The following is a 21,272-nucleotide window of genomic DNA, read 5'->3' on the forward strand; positions in this document are numbered from 1 at the left end:
TTAAAATTACCTCAGAGTTGTGACACTAGATGGTCCAGTAAAAAAAAATGTATACATTTTTTTAGAACTAGATATAATGCTGTAGTTTTAGCTTTAGAAAACTTAATTGAAAGTGGCAAATCTGAGGAAGCAGCCGAATGTAGAGGGTACCATTCCCAGCTTCAAAATTTCAGCATTTTATTAATGTTCGTAGCATTAGATGAGATTTTAGGCGTAACAAATGTGTTGTCTGAATATTTGCAAAATTCAAAAGTAGTTATAACTCAAGCCGTAGCAATTTGCGGTGCCACAATAAAAAAGTTAGAAACAGACCGAAATTCTGAAAGATTCGATCAAATTTGGGATGTTGCGAAACAATTAGCTCTCTCAGCCGCAATTCCAGTACCAGAAAAGAATAGTTCCGTCAAAGTACCCATGAAAAGAAAAATTATTCAAAACAAAAGGTTAAAAGGTACCATAATAACGGGTACTATAGGAAGTCGGGAAACGGAGTTCAAAACTATTGGCGACCAACTTAAAGCAACTTATTTTGAAATTTTAGATAGATTCGTATTAGACATGAAAAAAAGATTGTTAGAAAATTGTTCTATTTATGAAGAACTTTGCGCATCAGACCCAAATTCGAGCGAGTTTTTGAACGTTGAAAAAATTACTGCGTTTTGTCAAAACTACAAAAGATTTAATTTTGAAATGGAGTCTCTGAAAAATCAGGTCAACGTTGCTAAAATGTTATTTAGTACCAAAAGCGGTGAAAACATAAACACAGAAAGTTTGCAAACGCAGCTTGAAACCAATGAATATCTTAAACCTCAAAATTTGCAAAATGTTTCCGATTGCTATAAATATTTATTGACATACGAGCAGGCATTCCCAGATCTCGTAAAATATTTCCAAATTGTATTATGCACACCTGTTGCTAATACTATTTCAGAGCGTAGTTTTAGTACACTTAATAGACTCGAATCATTTTTACCTCTCCGAGGGGACAAAGTCCCCTAGGAGGGGTTATACAACGACCGTGTCTGTCTGTGGGTGGGTCTGTCTGTGGGTCTGTGGGTCTGTCAGGACTGCGAACGCGTTCGCATTTTCGGTGCAAAGTGTAATCACTGCGTACGCAGTTTCTCAAAGGGTTGGCAAAACCACCGTGTGACGGTGAGCGTTAACGGATGCATTTGCGGTTTGGTTTAGATGGTGTTTTTTCGCTCACCGTCGTGACGGTTTGGTGTATTACGTTTTTGTAATGTTTATGCGTAGGTTGTGAGTGTTGAATTTGTTGTGTTTGTGTTCTGATGGTTGTGTTTATATGGGCGTTTTCTCTCCAACTTCTTCTTAACGACTTTGGGATGGACCGAGTGCTGAGTGTAATGCTACCTCTCAACGTCCAATGGCAGGGTTTCCACCAGTTGTACACGGTATTCGTCTTAGTATCAATTTGCGATCGCATCGGGCGGGATTTGAACCCGAGACCTCCTGATTGACAGGCGGACGTTCTACCACAGAACCACCGACACTTGTTACGCCTTATTGAAAATTAGACCTTCAGCTTTATCGGAAGCGTATTTAATAGAGTACGAAATTTTGGTTTAATTGAAATAGAATTGAAATTGAAATTATTGCATCGAAGAAATTCTAATTTAGCGTTTCTCTACTGATTAAAAACAAATGCGCCACCCAGGTTTCGAACCCAGACCATTCGGCTTGGCAGTCGAGCGCTCTACCACAGAACCACCGATAGCTGCTTAGATTCACTGAAATTAAGACAGGCATCGTAAACATAATAGGTAATAAAGTCTTTTTTTATTAATGAATTTATGAAGGCCTAATCTGGTATTTTTTAAAGGTTAAATCTTGTTTTAGCGCAGTCAGCCGAGATTAGAGGGTTAAAGGGTAGACCCTGTGGGTGGTCCACTTTCTTAACGACCTATATATAGTTCTGTTAATTCAAAGGAGATAATTTAACGTTAATTGCTTTAAGAGCTGGCGGTTAGTCAAGTGGCTCTCTGTGCTTTGTTGATGGTAAGGTTTTTGCTTCTTGTAAATACATTTGGTGTGGATATTTGGATATCTACGATTTCTAACGCAGTCAATGATTTCTTGGGTGTGCGAGTCATTATATGATATTGGAAATTGGACGGCATTGGTCTTTTTCATGTGGTATGTGTCACAACGTCAACAGGAAGTGAACGAGTCGTCCACTACCAGATATCTACGGTATCTTCATCAAGGGCGAGTGTTGAAATAAAATGAGCGTTAAAGATGCGGCAAGTATTTCGTAAGCGAGTAATTCCAAAAAGCCTCTGTAGATATTTCTTTCATTAAAATTTGCTTCGTATTATATTTAACTGATAAACTTGTTCTGTAAAAGGGTTTAATTCAATTGTGCATTGTTATAGTACGTCTAACTTACTGTTGTAACTACTTAACTTATGATATTCTGAATAAATTAAAATTGGTCGTTTCGTCTCAATTATTTTAATTATAATAAAAATTTTATACCGGGCGGGATAGAAATGGGTTAATATTTTTAACAAATAACTCTAAATTGCGGAGATATATCTTTAAGGGTTATCTCGAGAAATTAATACCACTAGGGACAATTCTTCCGAGGAGAGGGATATTTTGGCTTGCCAACTTGTTAAGAACAACAATGTCTGAAAATCGATTAACAAATTTAGCCTTGCTCTCTATAAATAGAGATTTATCTAATAGGTTAAGAGACAATCCTTTGTTGGTTGTTGACGAGTTTAGTAAAAAAAAGAGAAGAGTGCAATTTATACTTTGAGTTAAATTTTCAAATTTTTAAATATGTAGAAGCTATAAGAGACATATTGGAGGGCAAGCCACAGCTTCCACCAAATTATAAGGGGTAACTAAAATGGTAAGGGCCACAAAATTCTTAGGGGCCCCAAAATATTTAGCCCGCCCGTGAAAAAACCTTAGCGTCGCTACTGCTCCTGATTAATAATGATACTTATGGCATGAAAAATGTTCAGGTAAACGATAAAGTGCAGCTGACGGACAATGGAGATTAAAAACGAAAGCCGCCTCCCTTTTGTATTAATTAATTAATTCACAATCGCCGCAGAACATCATTATCTGACGAGGAGACTACCCGAGGTGATAATCACCGATTTTGTTGAAACTAGGTGGGTATGTAGACCTTATGGTAACATGAAATTTCACCAAGGGAAAAGTTGCAATGGGCATTAGTTTTGCCATGGCAACCGAAAATGTTTTTGACAACACAGTCTGTATATTGTCCCATTGAAAATAACAATTGATCAATTTTTACATATTTTGATCAAATTGTCCAAAATTCATCAAAATATCATAAAATTCATTTCATTTGTCAATTTTGATCTATTTTTTTTTGGGTTTGAAATTTGAAAATTTTTTAAAATTTTTCACAGGGGGGTACCCTTAGAAGTGCTCAGATTCCCATGTTATTTTCAATGAGAAAATATACATACTGTGTTGTCAAAAACATTTTCGGTTGCCATGGCAAAACTAATGCCCATTGCAACTTTTCCCTTGGTGAAATATCATGTTTCCATAAGGTCTACATACCCACCTAATTTCAACAAAATCGGTGATTATCACCTCGGGTAGTCTCCTCGTGAAAGATGTTCAACTAAGGAACCGCTGGCCCATTATAGCCTTTCGAGTTTACATAGAGCGGTCAGAGTGAAAATAACAGAAACTGCTTGAAAATCCAGCAGTTTCAAAGTTTCTCGCGTTGGCCGCTTCGTGGCTCTATGAAAAAGGCAAACTGTGGCCCGCCTGATAATTTTATTTTGTCAGCGTTGAGGTAGAAATTTATCGTTATTGATAGGTCGTAGCGGAAATTTCAATGACATATAATGCATGTTTCTATAAAATAAAAGAATGAAAAATTACACAAGACAGTTCTTTATTTTTATATTGTTTGACGTTCCTCGCGACTCTATCCGTAGCTTTATTAGCCTTCTCAGGATGTATAGAGTCAACGCCAGAAGTTAATTAACCACTTGGTGTTTTGAAATCCAGCAGTTTAGAATCTTCTCGCGTGGGCTCTATGTAATATAAATAGGTTAACTGACTAGAAAATATCCCAAAGTTTAATGTTATTCGAGTGATTTACATTAGCGTCTGGAGTATATTGTGACTTAGACTTACAAAAAAATTCGTGATCAAAATGTACTATATCTTTGTTTTATAGAAAATTAATTTTTACTTTAGCGGATTAGGCCCATAATCTAAAATAAATTGGCCATCACTGTCCTATCCGAGAAAAAATTGTTCGCCATATAGGCCTACTCATACGGCGCTCTTTTCATTTTAGCTAGAGACGGTATTTCGCATCCCCGAATATACACATAACGCCCTGTACACTTCGTCTTGAAGGGCCACATCCAAGACGCGCTGAAAGGGTTTTTAATCAGGCTGATGAAGTTTGGTTTCATTTGGCCGCGAGGGGAATTTAATGGAACCATGTGGGAATGAGCGGAGCCGAGCGAAGACGTTTCGGACCAGTGGCTACTCCTTAATCCGAACAGATGACTTCATCAATCTTCCGACACCTGTTTCTGGCCGTGCGCCCTATCAGCGTCCTTCCTACCGATCCTCACGGCTCAAGGCCTGATCCCCGAGACCATCCTAACGTTACTTCTCTTCTCTATGGATTCCACGGATAAAGTTTTACTTCAGTCCGCAGTTAAAAGAATTTATCACCGCTATGTTACGGTATCATGGGGAGATTACCGATTTATGGTAGAATGCCCGTTTATCGCAATAATATTGCTCGGAGAATACATGGTGGAGATATTACGTGAATTAGGGTGGTATTTTACCAGGTTATTTACGGGTAGTGGTAATTCACCAGTAATATTCGTTAATTCATTTTCCGGAAACCTGTTGCGATAATGGTTCAAAATGGCTAATTTTATAGGTGGGCTTTGAATTTCAAATGTTTTAGGGGAACCTTTACGGTTTTGGGTGGTTGTTAATTACTGGTTACCCTACATTGTGGAATTTTAGGCTTATCAAATTTGAATGACAAAGAATTGTATCAAAAATTAATACCATTGAAATCTCACGTGTTATGATGTACTTTATTAATTGAACTGAATTTTAATAAATCGTAAATGTGTTATATTTAATCCCAACTTTATTCCGAATTGATCAAAATTATTTGCTTCAAACAGAATCGGATTCAAACTGGATGTGTCTTGATTCCAGTTGCATATAAAATTCGACATTGGATCAAGTTATTTTTGTAAGGGTTCGGTGTCCCTTTCCTCGCCTCGAAATGTTTCAATTTTCTTCGTGTTTTACTTGAAGGTTTTTAAAGTTTTCTTAAAAATATTTCGACGTTGCGTCGTATGCGGTGATGTCAACAAAATCATTTGAAAAATTCGGGACGAATTTTAAGTATTCAATTCAATTCAATTTTATTAAAAAATGAGAGATTAAAATTGAGAAATACAATGGTTTTGAGGGGCCAAGTCATCTTGCGACTTATAGGCCCCAAATTTTGGTAGTAACAAGTAAATTATCATATAAAAAAAAGAAATGGAAAAAATAACAAATAAGTAAAAATATACAAATGTAAATAGAATAAAACATACAAAAAATGGTTTTAGATATCATTCTCAAGTATGAGAGTTTTTAAGGTACTCTTAAGGGTGTATTTAGAAGTACAATTCATTAATTTAAGTAAGTAAGTATATCTTACTTTTCCGTCACGTGCTTCAGGAATACCTTCCAGCTTCCAAAAACCCGGTCTTTCACTTCATATATTTCGTACGAACAATTGCAATTGTGTTGCCCACATGACAAAATGTAGACTTATTTAAGACGAATCAGTTTCCAATTTATTCTCGACAGAAATTTGTGTGTTAAGAACCTTATTTCAATTTAAATAATTTTATAACGTAATTTCGTTCCGTTTTCAAGAAGATGCACACCGCACATTTAGAGTAGGGTCAGTTTGTTTCGGAAATTTCGTAGGTTAGGCCAAGCAAATTCTTAGTTGAGCCTGGCCGACCTGACCCGCACGCTGGTGACGGGCTGGACCCAACTTTCAATATTTAAACGATTTTGTTGCCCTTTTAATCTAAATTCAAACCTGTGACAACCAAGTTTAAAAAATAGGATTTCTGAAAGTTAACCAGTGCGCTTTCTTTTTTCAGTCGTGGCGTGTTGGAATTAAATAAAAGCCAAGGCATCGACGATCTGGGCATTATAAAGTGGGATATAGCTCTCTGTCTCCTGGCCGTCTACCTCATCTGTTATTTCAGTCTCTGGAAAGGAATCTCGACGTCTGGAAAGGCAAGTACTCCCAAAATGGGCCTCACTCTGGTGACATTACAGATTTGAATCAACTAAGGCGAATAGATTGACATTTGTTATTTTCCAAAACAGTAAACAGTAAAAAATGAAGTATAAATTGTAGGTGAAATAAACCTGGTTTACCCATTTGAAATTATGGACCCGATACCATTTACGCTGCAAATAGCCTTATCCCCTGATAAATCGTCTCCATACACATGTTTACCTTTCTTAAGGTTTTAAAAGTAAAAAAATGAGGAATTATTTGATTTTATAAATTGATCATTTATATTGTTTATTTAGATAAGGACTTGATAAGGATATCGTTTTTGGAATTTGAGAGCGAAATAAGTTTTGAGTTTAAATTTAAGTTTTCAGGGAGATAAAAATACCAATTCGACATTAAGACTTATTAACTTAGATCATTTGCTCTTTTTTAACCATCTTATTACTTGAACATCTTAAATAGAACAATTATCTGAGTACTTAAGTGAGATAATAAATATGGGATTCTTAAATCTCGATTTATGGCGCGTTAATTTTCTAAGTGAGTGAGAGCGTCTTAATTTTTTTTTCTGCGGTGACGGCGGCCAGACAATGTATTTGAAAATACTTGTTACTACTTACATTTGAGCATTTAAAGGTAGCTTAAGCCCCACCCGTTTCTCCACGTGCACTTAGCAATGGAGCCTTACATTTTCAAATGTATACACAAGTCTTTCTTGGTAATACCATTACATTTATTTGATTTGTTTAAATGAAGGTCGTGTGGTTCACTGCGCTTTTCCCGTACGCCGTCCTTTTCATCCTTCTCATAAGAGGAATCACTTTACCAGGCGCATCTAATGGAATAAAGTACTATTTGACTCCCGAGTTTTCTGCACTCTTAGACGCAAATGTAAGTACACATTTTATTCCACTTAATAATAATTTATGTAACTACTAAATTTAGCCAAGAGCTCTATACTGTACGATAAACCCAGTGTGACGTTATATCAGACGATTTTAATACCCTTCCGGAAAAAGTATCCCACTCCGTTATCCGCATATTATATGGCAATTACCAAAGAAATAAGTTCACAAGAACGAGCTAAGTCATTTGTTAATGATAGTTCATATTTATCCGACATTCGAATCTCCCGCCCTTATTCTAACCAGTAATAATACAGTATTACGTCAACACTACTTTAGTGTGGCAGCCCTGTATTTTTGTGTCAGTCTAGACTGTCAGTGAGTGCTCTCTTAGATTTGGCCAATGATAGACCGTCTTGTGTAATTATGTTATTCTTAATTGTTTTATTAAATCAGTTAAATTTTATTCAATGCCTAATTCATGGGTTACCTTAGATTCAGAAAATAGTTCCTACATGTGGTAGCAGAGCGTGGTTATGTTGATGATTTAAAGTCGGTTACACTTAATTTATCTTTGGAAGTTGGCTAGTCGGCAAAGCGACAAATTGAGGAATCCAATATGGTGGGACACTCGGGTGGTATGGTGGTGATGAACCAAGTAAGTATCAGTGGCGGCGCCAGGGGTAGGCTACAGCCTACTTTTATTTCGCTTGTAGGGGCCCCAAATCTAGATGAATGGGCCCCGAACAGCCCCCTGAAATGATTTGCGAAACTAGAAATATCAAAATCTGAATTAAAAGCCTAATGTTTTTACGTTGCGAACACTGAACAGTGATTTCTAATATTTTTTCGAACGCAGCCTTGATTCGTTGTATTTGCTAAACTAGCTACTTCAAAAAGTGTTGCATCGTTAGACAGATGATAAATTGCACGGTTTTCCGACTCTCCGAGTCCCATTTTCCAAAATAAAGACAAAATAAGCCGGGAGTAGTGGCGTACTCCTGTAATCCCAAGCGTCTGGGAGGCAGAGTTTGTGGATGGTCGTTTGAGGAAGACCACCAATCCCACAACGGGTGGTCGGAATACTGCCGCCACAGGTGTCCTCACCCCTGTCCCAACGTATCCCCCCGTTGGCGTAGCTGTTACACATATCTCGCCCTTATTAATCAAATGGACGAGAGGACTGAATTGTCCCACACGTCACAATCGACTAAAAAAAAAGATAAAATAAAGCGTGGCAACTGGGAAGTGTTTTTGCAACAATTGTAAGTGAAAATGGAGAATGCTGTTGGAGGATGTTGCCCATGTGTGCATTGGTATGCTCATCAACTAAAAAAAATAACTTCCGAGTACATTTAAATTATTAAACATTAACCGGTTTTGTCACAGTTTTGTTTAGTTAGTGTATGTAAAGGGGGGCCCCAAATTAAAGAATTAAGTAGCCTACCCATAGTAATATCATGGCGCCGCCACTGGTAAGTATGTTACAAACAAATTATTACAAGAATTGGGGCTATGAAGTGGAATTAAGACTAAAAAAACATGGATTATGGCAATTGTCCAAGGTGTAAAAACAGCACCAGATGAGAAAGCTGCGGCGGATTTTAAGGAGAAGTATAAACTGAGAGAAGGCAAGGCTCTTTCGATTGTAAAGTTACCAATCAGTGTAGATGTTTTGTTGGGCAGGCAATAACACCTCATGAAACGTGGCAAGCATTGAAAGATTCATTTTACCAAAAGTCCAGGGCCCATATTGCAGCATTAAGGGAGGAGGTTTACACAATTGTTTGAACCTATTCCACCTTTTATAGGAAGATTGTATGGCATTAAGGAGCAATTGGTAGAGGCTGGAGAAACAGTGGACGATAAAAACATTTCATATCAGTTGATTAGTTAATTACCAAAAAGTTATGAGACCATGGTACAGCAAATATATCACGATAATAATCTACAATTTACGCCGAAAATTATTAAAACGACTTTGATAGTCTAGTAAAGCAGATAGTTGATGAAAGAGGGAGGCAGTTCAGATCATTCATTAGCATTATTGATGCATGCACGAAATAAAGTTACTTATGAGAGTTAAATTTCGATAATTCAAGTTTTGGATTCAAAACGAGATGCCGCAATTGTAATAGATCTGGACATAAGAAAAGTGAATCCAGATCTAGGAGGGACAGGTTCAACAATGGACGTGGAAACAATTTTGATTCAAGAGACCGGAGGAATAAATTTGCGTACTTCGTATCAACGCAATTAGTGGGTTGTTGATACGGCCGCCACAAATCATTTTGGTAGTCAACTAGAGTTTTTTTAAATGATATACTGTTTTTACTGCGGAAGCATCATCTGACTAAGGAACTTTAAAGGTAAAAGTAAAGTAGATATTGAAATGTAGATTGATGTTAAGCAAGGAGGCATTTATATATTAAAAGACGTTTTATTTACTCCTGGAATGAAGATAAATTAAATACACTCCGATGTTTCGGGGCCATCACCGATCACTGAGAAAAGTTATGATTATGAAGTATGGGTAGTCCGCAGGTCACCAGATATCTAATATTATGGTTCAGATGGCAAGTGGTTTAGGCCAAAACCTGAAGTACAATAGTTTATTAGGAAGAACAATTTACCTCATGATATCGATGTTTTTGATTCACAAGAAAGAACACAACATCAAAATTGATCTCAACAGTCACTCAAACAGACCTATATGGTATTTGTGAAGTGCATGGTACGTTGGTTAAAATACAAAGAGGAAACGAAATCGCCACAACAACAGGAATGGAAGACTGCCACAGATAACAAGATAGAGGTATTAAATGAGCGGAAATTCATGGTAGTAGTTGAACGACCAATAGAGCGTGAAGTTGTTGATTGCCGTTGGGTTTAGTCCATGAGCTAGCCACCAAAAAGGGGCTTGTAGGCCCATTAGGTGGTACCAGACGAAATTTTTAGGGTTGATAGATGACATCATGACAAACACAAATTTCAATTATGCACTCTGAAATCCGTAGCTTTTCAAGATGGCGGCCACGCAACATCTTAAATGTGCAATATCTAAGGTTCACCTTGTCCGTATTTGACGTTCTATACGTCACGTAAAAGCTCTTTGAGTGATCTACATTTTAGGTTTGTAGTATGAATTCGCTGTATGAAGTAGTTTTGAAGACACGCCCAATTTACCACCCGTTTCAATTTGAACATTTCCGGTCGCTATTCAAAACCGAATTGAACAATGAAATTGGCTTTCTTTTAACGTATTATTCATAGAAGTAAAACCAATAGAACCGGAGATATAATAAATATCATGAGATTTTTTATTAAAACCAGCTGGTTAAGACCCACATAAGAGTAATCAAATTTAAAAGAAATAATTCTTTCAAAGAATCTTTTTTTAGAAACCAAGTTAAGTAAATCGATTTACCTAACTATATTGGCATATTACCTTTCTTTGTGCTTTCGCCACCATTTTGAAAAATGGCAGCTGGTTCCTAAGATATTATATTTTGATAAGTTAATTTTTTTAAATAGGATTTTGAAGTAGGAATGTTCAGTCGCTAGACTATTTGAATGGGTACAAAAACGTTAGGCCAATATTAACTTTTACCATAACATAATAATAATAAGTCCCTTAACGATTAATTATAAATGAAAAAACTATTTTAAGCTAAAATTACTTAATGTTCTTTTTCAAGTTATAAACCAAAATTTGTACAAAATTTAATATTAATTATTTATATTTCGTCTTCGCTATCTGCGTCATTTAGATCCATTTGTTCTGTTTCCACTGAAGCGGCCATATTTGAACAGTCCTGTAGTTTGCAGGCGTCTGTACATTTTAAGCCATTTGATACGCATTGACATTTAGAATTTTTACACGACTTTGCGCAGTTACAAGCAATAAATTCTAGTATAGCTTGAGTTGCGGGGGCCCTAACATCCATTTGATGTCCAATAGACCATATTTTTCTGTTTCACATCCATGTCCTTGGGGTAGAGGTATTTTCGGATATGCGATTAGAGAGCGTCTCCATATCCCCGCTTGATAATTTCCTTGTGTATATTAAATATCATCAAATAAGAGAAAAATTGACGCAGAATCTATTTAGGTTTAGATATGTTCCATCTAAACTTAATGTTGCGGATATTTTTACAAAGATCGTACGAAAGAGTAGTTTTGAAAACTGTGTAAATGCTTTAGGTTAAAATATATGTGAATGTCAAATAGGGGGAGTGTTATTAATAGTTTGTATTTATCTGACATTCGAATCTCCAAGCCATATTTTAAGCCAGTCATAATACAGTATTACGTCATCACTACCTTAGTTTGGCAGCCCTGTATTATTGTGTCCAAGTCTAGACTATTGTGCGTGTTGTGTTTGTGTTGTGCATGTACGGGGTTTCTTTTTGTAATTTTAAAACAAAATCTTCTACCTAGGAATTTCTCCAATATATATTACGATTGATATTATAGATTTATGCCTTCGAATACAGTAATTACGGTCACTGGAGGGCCCCTTCCAAGGATGGGCCCATAGACCACGGCCTAGGTTGGCCTAAGCGGAAATACGGCACTAGAGAGCGCATGCGGATAAATTGTTCGGAATTTACATACAGCGATGAAATTGATATACACGTGCCTTGAACTATACTCTCGACTACCTAATTTTTATTTATTTTTTAAAAAACCTACTGGAAAAAAGGTTATTGTCTTCGTTTATTACATACTTAATTCAATATGATTTTTTTTAAATAAACAAATTACAATTACTATAAATTTATAATTATAAAACAGAAATATGAAAATATTGAAATAATTCTTTTGCATTATGGTAAACTGCATTATACTTGAACATATTCTTCGGGTAAGACATATAATGTGAAATCTACTCAACTATCACAATTTCCTTCACTCGTGCACATAACGGTAAAATTGAGGTTAGCCTTCGCGCATTTGCAGGTGGTGCAGTTAAACGCTTTGCAAATCAGAAGAAAGCGGGAAAAAATTATTATTTTTTAAATATCTCGATGTGGTTAAATATCAGGTTTTAAGTAGTACTATGACACGTATCACCATAAACAAATTCATAACTTTACAACCTTTACCACCCGAGCTACACGTGATTCACCAGTTTTCCCTATAACGAAAAAGGTAAAATCGTAAAAAACGTCAAGTAAAAAAATATCTTGATGTGGTTCCATATCAGGTTTTAAGTAGTACTATGACACGTATAAACAAATTCATAACTTTACCACCTTTACCACCCGAGCACCACCATTTTTTAATCGTAAAGTTGTGTAGATGCGGTGCAACGTAGAATGTGTATTTATAAAGACCCTCAAACGAAGATGCGCACGCCCTCGCCAACAAGCGTGTTTTTTGCTTATAAACGTTTTTCCAGTCTAGGTATTTTTGAGAAATAAAAATTATGTAGTCGAGTGTATAGTTTAAGACACGTGTATATCAGTTTTCAGAGATGTATACCAATTCCGAACAATTCGGGTGTTTTTTGTAACCATGCGCTCTCACTATATAGATTAAATTAAAATACGGTTGTGGTCAGGAATTGAACCCAAGTCATACTTTTACAGCAGAACCATTGATTTCCGCGTCTTCAAATTGAAAATAAATAATATCATAGACAAACCATGAAGAAATAACAGGATACGTTAAAATTAGCCACGCTATATAGTACAGTACGACAGCCAGGTGACGCTAGCATTTCCTTTCAAAATAAACTTACATAGCCCAAAGGCTGAGTCTGCCCTCTTGTTATTTCTCCATGTACAAACTCTTCCCAGGAGAGATATATTTTGTATTGCCAACTTATTATTCAAAACTTATTATAATCTTCTAGTAATATCGATTCCTCTTAAAGTTATGTTTAATTTTCGAACGCTTCGTAGTGACGTTTTTATCCCTTTCGTAGTTAACCTTTACGTCCCACGTACAAGGTCTGGCTGACGAAGGATCACGGTCCGAAAGCTATTGCCGTTTTTCTTAAAGTAACAAAATAAATAATAGTAGAAATTATGTTTAATTCAGAGAAAACGGCATGGTATTAGAAGATAAAACTTATTTTATACAAGACGTTTCGAGCCGAGGCTCTTCTTCAGTCGTTCGTTAGTTTTAATTTGATTTAAAATTTTACCACGCGCCATATTCAAGTTCTAATATCACGCGAGCAGAAGGTCAGCGTGTTAAAAAATAAACAAAAGTTTTACTGATTTTAACAATTTACGTGTGTAATAGAATCAATGTAACCGATAAATCCAAAGTATATGTAAGTCAGTGTGAATTATTAAAATATAAATATAAAATAAAATAAAATTTTAAATCACAATATTACCCCAATTAGTTACTTCTTGACATCCTTAATCCTGCGTGGCTAAGGGCGATATGAATAACGGAATTTCAAAACATATTTGGTCTACGTTAAACCACTCTATTAAATGGGATGATTACAAAATTTTAAAACGGGAAACCAATTGGTACAAAAGAAAATTCTATGAAGGATTGTATATTCGTAAACTAGGTAATTTAAATTTAGATAAAGGATGTCAAGAAGTAACTAATTGGGGTAATATTGTGATTTAAAATTTTATTTTATTTTATATTTATATTTTAATAATTCACACTGACTTACATATACTTTGGATTTATCGGTTACATTGATTCTATTACACACGTAAATTGTTAAAATCAGTAAAACTTTTGTTTATTTTTTAACACGCTGACCTTCTGCTCGCGTGATATTAGAACTTGAATATGGCGCGTGGTAAAATTTTAAATCAAATTAAAACTAACGAACGACTGAAGAAGAGCCTCGGCTCGAAACGTCTTGTATAAAATAAGTTTTATCTTCTAATACCATGCCGTTTTCTCTGAATTAAACATAATTTCTACTAATATTCACCATGGTAAATAATAAGTTTAAAATAAATAATAATCCATGAAGTAGCAGTTTTATAAGTAACATTGAAAACATTTCGTACTAAAGATTTCTGTCACTTTCTTAGTTAACGTTTTGGCACTTTTGAATTGCTTCTTAATTAATTATTGATAACCATTCTTTTAATGGTATTTTTAAGTGACTATGTATAATCTGAACATATAACTATGATTAAATTTCCCCTCCTTGATATTAGGTGTGGGTTGATGCTGCAACACAGGTCTTCTTTTCGTTGGGCCCTGGATTTGGAGTGTTACTCGCGTATGCTAGCTACAACAAATTTCACAACAACGTTTATCGGTAATTTTCGTTATTGATTGTTAGTATTTTTGGAAATAAATAATCATTTTATGTCTATTAATAGAGATGCGATGCTGACGAGCGCCGTCAACTCTTGTACAAGTTTTCTGGCTGGTTTTGTCATATTTTCAGTTCTGGGATATATGGCCAATAAGGCTGGAGTTGAGGTTAAAGATGTAGCTGACGAAGGTACCTACATCACAGCTTAAAGGCTTATACTTCAGTTGAATTTAACTGCGAACCTGCAGTTGAAAGCACGCTAATTTTTTGTGATAAATTATCCAATTAGTGGTTTGATGTCGATGCCGGATTATCATTAGGTCAATGGGACACGGAGTTAGAGGCGCCAGATTTCTAGGCCAAATTACCTTTCAGATAAAAAAAATTTGGAGTTTCAAAACCGTTATGAAAAAATCCATTAGTCTATAATGTTGTTCAATAAGTTGGACACTGCTACATAGACAAAATCTGGCTTCGCTAGTGGATGATTTACATTTTCTAATGAGTAAACAATGTGAATTGAAAAAAAAACTCATTGATTAGCTAACCATGGTTACGAGGGACATCCTAGGCCTGGCAAATAGTTTAACCCTACTATTACTTTTTATTTTAATAAAGCCTATCTTTTGAAAATGAAATGAAATAAATTAAATTAATGCATTTTTTCTAGGTCCTGGTTTGGTTTTTATTGTATATCCCGAGGCAATTGCCACAATGCCAGGCTCAACATTCTGGGCGTTGATATTTTTCCTAATGTTACTGACACTAGGATTAGACAGTTCCGTAAGTTCCAATTGCTGACAACAGCATCAGTGTATGATATTAATTAAATAAATTTAAACTTTGCAGTTCGGAGGATCTGAAGCAATAATTACAGCGTTGAGTGATGAATACCCAATAATTAAAAGAAATCGAGAAAAATTTGTGGCCATTTTATTTACAATATACTACATAGTGGGATTGTCAAGCTGTTCTCAGGTAAATATAATCAGGAGTGTGTAATATATCTATTCCGAGATAGCTATCCATTTAGGTCGAAAAAGAGGAAAAATGTTTCGTCGCTGAAGCGTCGAATCGCGGCTCAAATTTCTATGAACATAAATGGAAAAATTACGCTGCTTACTTATTTACAAACCACATTTTCCGATTAAATATATTAAAAATAATAATAGTAATAATAATAATAATAATAATAATAATCAGCTAGGTTCATGTTTCATATAACTAATATAAGTATTATAGGGAGATAGACAATTTTTCAAAGGCATATTTAGTTCTGTTAAAACTCGTACTTGGCTCGTCGTTTACAATGGTAATAACGTCTAAAATGTAAACAATTTCTACTAGAAACGTAATCGTTTCCGTTAACCGTCAAACTGAAAGCAGGCTCATCCGTTTTAAAAGTATTTTCTTTCCCTGAGTTGTCGCTCAAACTTCTAGATTTCTTTGCTTAATCTCTCTCTTCCCTTTAAACTTCTTTAACTCAATATCCCCCTTATTAGTATCTAAAATGACTTTTATGCCTTTAATTTCAGGGAGGTGCCTACGTTGTGCAGCTTTTGGATAAATATGCCGCTGGATACTCCATATTGTTTGCTGTATTCTTTGAAGCTATAGCAGTCTCTTGGATATACGGTATGTGAGCCTCAGATAACCAAAAAAAACCCGAATAAACCAAAACAATTTCTAAATTTTTCCCTTCTTTTTAAATTACATTATTTCACAGGAATAAAAAGGTTCACGAGAGATATCAAAGCCATGTTGGGCTTCGAAGTTGGAATTTGGTGGAGATTCTGCTGGGTTTTCGTTGCACCAATTTTTCTTATGGTAATATATTGATCGTAAAAATAATGTAACTCTTAAAGTAAGAATCGTAACTACAATATGAAAGTGCTGTTTTATACGTCTCCGATCCCCTAGGAGAAGTTTTACAATCACCGTGTCTGTCTGTCGGTGGGTGTGTGTGTGTGTGTCTGTCTGTGCTGTGAACGCGTTCGCATTTTCGGAGCAAAGTGTAATCGCTGCGTACGCAGTTTCTTAGAATTAGGGAAAAGTTTTTTCCAAAAGCGCCCTCTTTTTGTCATTGGGTGTATTATAATTTACTTTTGCGAATTGTTATTGTACGTGAAGAATCTTCGACGTTTGGGACGGACCGAGTGCTGTGGGTTACGGTAAACGTCTTAACGTCCAAATAGCAGGGTTTCCACCAAATGTTCACGGTATACGCCCTAGTATCATTTTGCTATCGCATCGGGCGGGTTTCGAACCCGAGCCCCCCTGCATGACAGGTGAGTGTTCTACCACAGAACAGCCGATACATGTTACGGTTCGTTGAAAATTATAAGCTCAGCTAAAGTGGAGTATATTAATAGTTTTTAAAGTCTAAATTTTCTTACGTTTGAAATTTTAAAGGTCAAATCTTGTTTAAGCGCAGTCAGCAAAGATAAGAGGGTTAAAGGGTAGAAGCCGTGGGTGGTCCACTTAGTTAGTTTGTCTATCGGTACTTTTGAACCGTTAAGGGTCATTTATGAATACAATTTCAAGTGGTATACTACGCACTTTTTTCGTTTTGCTTACTTTACTCGTAACTTCGTAATTTATTTTACGTGTTTTCTTATCGGCTTTAAATGTGTGATCCATTTTCATTAATGTGGTTACGTTGGTTTTATATTTTGAGATATTCGCTGTTGTTTAGCCTTCACTATTCATATAAGGTTTTTTTTTGTTTGTTATAAGCCGGGAATTGTTAACGGTAAGGTGTTTTTGGTTTTTTCTATTACAATTTCCATTACCGTGGGTATATGGATTGACATTTTCTGGATTTCTAAGTATTTGAATGACCTTGTTGTTTGATTGGGTTATTATTATATATTTTTTATTGCATATTTCGGTTAATACAATGTTTATTACTGTGGGTATTTAGATTGACTTTTTCTTGATTCCTAAGTATTTTAATTAACTTGTTACTTAGTTGGGTTATTATTATATATTTTTCTATTGGTTATTTTTCTTATTTGTTGATAATGTGGAGGCTAATTCATGTCTACGATTTTTTATTTGCATTGATTTTTAACGGCTTCGTTTGGTTGTCGTCATGAGCCCACGCAGTTTTTATTAGTGCTTTCACTTATAGTTTTGGTGTTAGCTTTAACTTTTATTTTTCCATATAAATTTGATTGTTTAAGATCTACAATACAATGGGTTGGTTTTTCTCTATAAAATATTTTCTTGCACGTATATTTTACGTTTCGTGAGCGTTCCAATAATTTTAAATTTTGTATTTTCTATCTCTCATTTTGTTGCTTTGGTAATTTAATCACGTTTGGGGTGTAAAGTTGGTTTTTTGTTCTATTGATATTAGAAATTTGTTTAATGCAATAACATCTGTAATATTTATAATTAAAATAAAAAATAATCTACTGGTTGGGATAGCACCGAGATAACATTTTTTTGGAGGACGCTTTTGATGGCGAAATATCATTGAGTACCATGTTCAGTAGTTCATACACCCAAGGGCAAATTCTTCCGAGGAGAGGTATATTTTGGCTTGCCAAAAATTCCAACTGGTTGTTTTTGCCATCAAGGTTTCTGATATTATCCAATAGCTTCTACTCATTTTTGGCCGAGCGAATATCGGCTACTGTGTGTAATAGTTTTTGGAGGAGCGACCCATACGATAACCTAAATTTCTTAACCGTATATAAATTAGGCTTTTCAAAATACTACGTGGTTTTATGAATCTGAAATGACTTATTGGTGTGCGTAGGGTTATAAGACTGAAACGTTTTCAAGTAAAATGATTTCGGCGATCCGCTTCGACTACATAAAAGACACACACGGTTATACGAAAGACTAATTTCAATGGCTTGAAATTGGTTTAAGGCTAGCTATTAATTTTATCCTAGGTGGATATCTAGTATTTTTACTACAATAGGGTACATGACGACGAGATAGAAATCACTGCAGTCCTATGAGCTTTTTACTATAATTGTTTTAGCCTCTTCTAAGCACTTTTCATTTCTTCATGAACCCTGTTGTAGCGCAAAAATACCTAGATAAAGCTCTATCCGTCGGAATGCCTCATGAATATGGGTCCCAAAATGCATTGCTTCTGAGTAATTTGCCATCAAAAAGCGGCCTCCAAAACGTCGAAAAATGGGCAAATGTGCAATTTCTATTATTTCATGAGCCCAATTGTTTCCATTTACTAAGCATTTGTTTTTTTATCGAAAAAGATAAGAAAATGATCACTAGTATCAAAAGTGCGATATTAAATTAGAATAAGTAGGAACTGTAGGGTAAGGATTACATTTTACGTAAAACGAAAGAGTTTCAAAATGTCACCGTTGTTTAAATGAAAGTATCTTTTTATTCTTCAAATGTCATGAAACACGTACAAATTTATTATAATTACAAAAATTAAAAGTACGACATGTTTCTCACTCTGTTCAGAGACATCATCAGCAGTGGCGTAGCTGAGAACTCAAAGGCCTCCCCGCCAAAATCTCTATGGGGCCCCCCTTTTCAATTTTTTATGGTGAGCGGGGCCCCCTGAATCTCGCCCCCCCGCACCGCGGGCCCTGCGGACCCCCAGCTACGCCACGGATCATCAGGTCTGATGATGCATCTGAACATATTGCGAAACCTGTCGTACTACAACCTGATACTGAAAAGGAGGAGCTTCTAATTTTCACCCAGATTTATCAAACGCCCGAGTGACTCATTCACGATATTGGCACCGTGTAGCGTTGTTTCTATATTATTGCTGTAACGGTGAACATCTTATTTCTTTACGTAACTCCTTTACTCTATTGCTTAAGATAATATTTCTAGTCCATTTCTGCGCTGACGTTTCTTTTTTTTTTATATTTCAGTCACTAATCATGTTTAAAAAAAATTTAATAATATTTTTATCTTTTTAGTTCATAATTACTTATGGGTTAATTAGCTACGAGCCCCTTACATACGACACGTACGTGTACCCCTGGTGGGCCAATTTATTGGGGCTTCTCATCGCAGCTTCTTCTGTCCTTTGTATCCCGATCGTGGCTATTTATCAGATCATCATTACTCCTGGAACGTTACTCCAGGTAATTTTTGTGTCTCGGCTCCACTAAAAAGAAACTGACCAAACCTTACCGGAAAGTGCTGCTAGGTTAAGCACTTTCATATTTTGACGTTCTTCGCTTACCACAATACAGAATATTCACAATCATAAATGGTCATGAAAACTCTTTTAATAATTTGACAAACTGTATTATAGTAAGTGGGCTTTTGATTTGTATTGGTCCTTGGATGGAGCTGACACTTGCTTTGAATAATATTTTGAACTTAACAAGAACAGGTTATGTGGAGAAGAACCCATTTGAAATTAACATCTTGGACCTGTTCTATTTGAGATCAAACTTCACCGTGTTAATGCAATGGAAATTTACATCCCTTTGTAAAATATAGTTAATATTAATTGATAGGAATGAAATTTTTAACAGATACATTTCGTTTTTTCGAGAGGAACAAAAGTTGATTTAGTAAAAATTTATTTTGTTAGTTTTTTCGAGACGGACGAAAATTTACATAAAATCTATTGCTCTTACCATTATTGATTTTACATCCGCCATATTCATGGGTTCAACCTAAAACAAAGTCGCCTTCATCTCGGTCCCAAACCCAAATCCCTTTTATAGCCCCTTTAGTTTTACCGTTAGTTTTTGGTCCTAAGGCAAGTACGCTATCGAAACATGTGTTTAATATATTTTCCAACCTATTTCAGCGTCTCCGAATCTTGACGACCCCGTACGAAGACGAAACCACAACAACCACCACGATAGAGGCCAACCGAACAATAATCCCATTCGACGGAGTCACAACACCGACTTTTGTATGAAACTGAAACTGCACATATTGATTCGTATCTCTACAAATTCTCAAAGCACGAAGCCAATTTGAAAAAAAGATCACAAATGTTCAGTGATATACGATTGAACAAATAATGTCGTCAATGCTTGTCGTAATTCAAACTGCAATATCGTTCAATAAACCGTGTTTTCGCATTTCGATCTTCAAAACGAACAATATGGTATTAAATATTTAATTTCAGCTTTTGGCATTGTTAAGTTAAGTTTTATCCAGATAACATTCGTGTTTTATCCGTGTGAAATGCACTTGTTAATGTTAAAACTACAATGTTGGAAATAAACGTATTCAGTAAGGAGCCAAAAACTGCCTTTGACTTTTTAAATTTAACATTTTCATATAATATTAACATCAGTAATTTACAATAAAAAGCAAAAGAGGATGAAATTATGTGAGTTGTTGATTGTCACGAGAAACAAGACAACCACGGTAACATACACTCGTCACCTTCCGACGGCCTCCACTAAATTACCTCTAACCACAAATTAAGTTAACTTAGATGTAATATTTGTATTTAAAATCTCGAGTTTAATATGAAATAGGCAATAATTATAACCATTTACCACTTGCAATTGTGATGCCACAAACAATCTGAGCAAGTGCTGAAGTGTTTCTCGCCAAATTGGTTAGAAGAGCATTTCAAATAAAAATCGTCAATCCGAAAGCTGATATTCGTAAGAAGATTATCACTTTTGGAGTAAAACAATATTAATCTGTGTACAAGAATTATAAAAATTTACCAAGAAACAATTCGTTATGTAGGCTTGCAATTTAGGTTTTTGTTTTCGAAAAGCGCAACAAATAAACTTGTTTTATGTTTAAAAAATGTATGGAATATACTGGTTACTTGTACGTTATAGTTTATAAAAATTGTTATAGTAATTGTTGATTACTTTTGAATTATTTCGAGATATTTTGTTCTTGAAAAATGCTTCAATTCTA

The 21,272-nt window shown here is 35.3% G+C and overlaps 1 protein-coding gene across 2 annotated transcripts in view; it reads left to right on the top strand.

The window, feature by feature from the left end:
* Positions 1-20,536, top strand: part of DAT (Sodium-dependent dopamine transporter) — a 41,422-nt gene extending 20,886 nt beyond the window's left edge. For both annotated transcript variants that reach the window (XM_090163246.1, XM_090163247.1), the window contains 10 exons: positions 6,171-6,309; positions 7,073-7,207; positions 14,314-14,417; positions 14,482-14,606; positions 15,088-15,200; positions 15,267-15,395; positions 15,953-16,052; positions 16,144-16,244; positions 19,340-19,507; positions 20,188-20,536. In XM_090163246.1, coding sequence (XP_090019372.1) covers positions 6,171-6,309; positions 7,073-7,207; positions 14,314-14,417; positions 14,482-14,606; positions 15,088-15,200; positions 15,267-15,395; positions 15,953-16,052; positions 16,144-16,244; positions 19,340-19,507; positions 20,188-20,301 — 1,228 coding nt within the window. In that variant the 3' untranslated portion in view covers positions 20,302-20,536. The remainder of the gene's footprint in view (positions 1-6,170; positions 6,310-7,072; positions 7,208-14,313; positions 14,418-14,481; positions 14,607-15,087; positions 15,201-15,266; positions 15,396-15,952; positions 16,053-16,143; positions 16,245-19,339; positions 19,508-20,187) is intronic.
* The last annotated feature ends 736 nt before the right edge of the window (positions 20,537-21,272 follow it).

Source organism: Leiobunum rupestre, chromosome 11 (assembly GCF_980474605.1).
Source record: "Leiobunum rupestre chromosome 11, qqLeiRupe1.1.hap1, whole genome shotgun sequence".
NCBI lineage: Eukaryota > Metazoa > Arthropoda > Arachnida > Opiliones > Sclerosomatidae > Leiobunum > Leiobunum rupestre.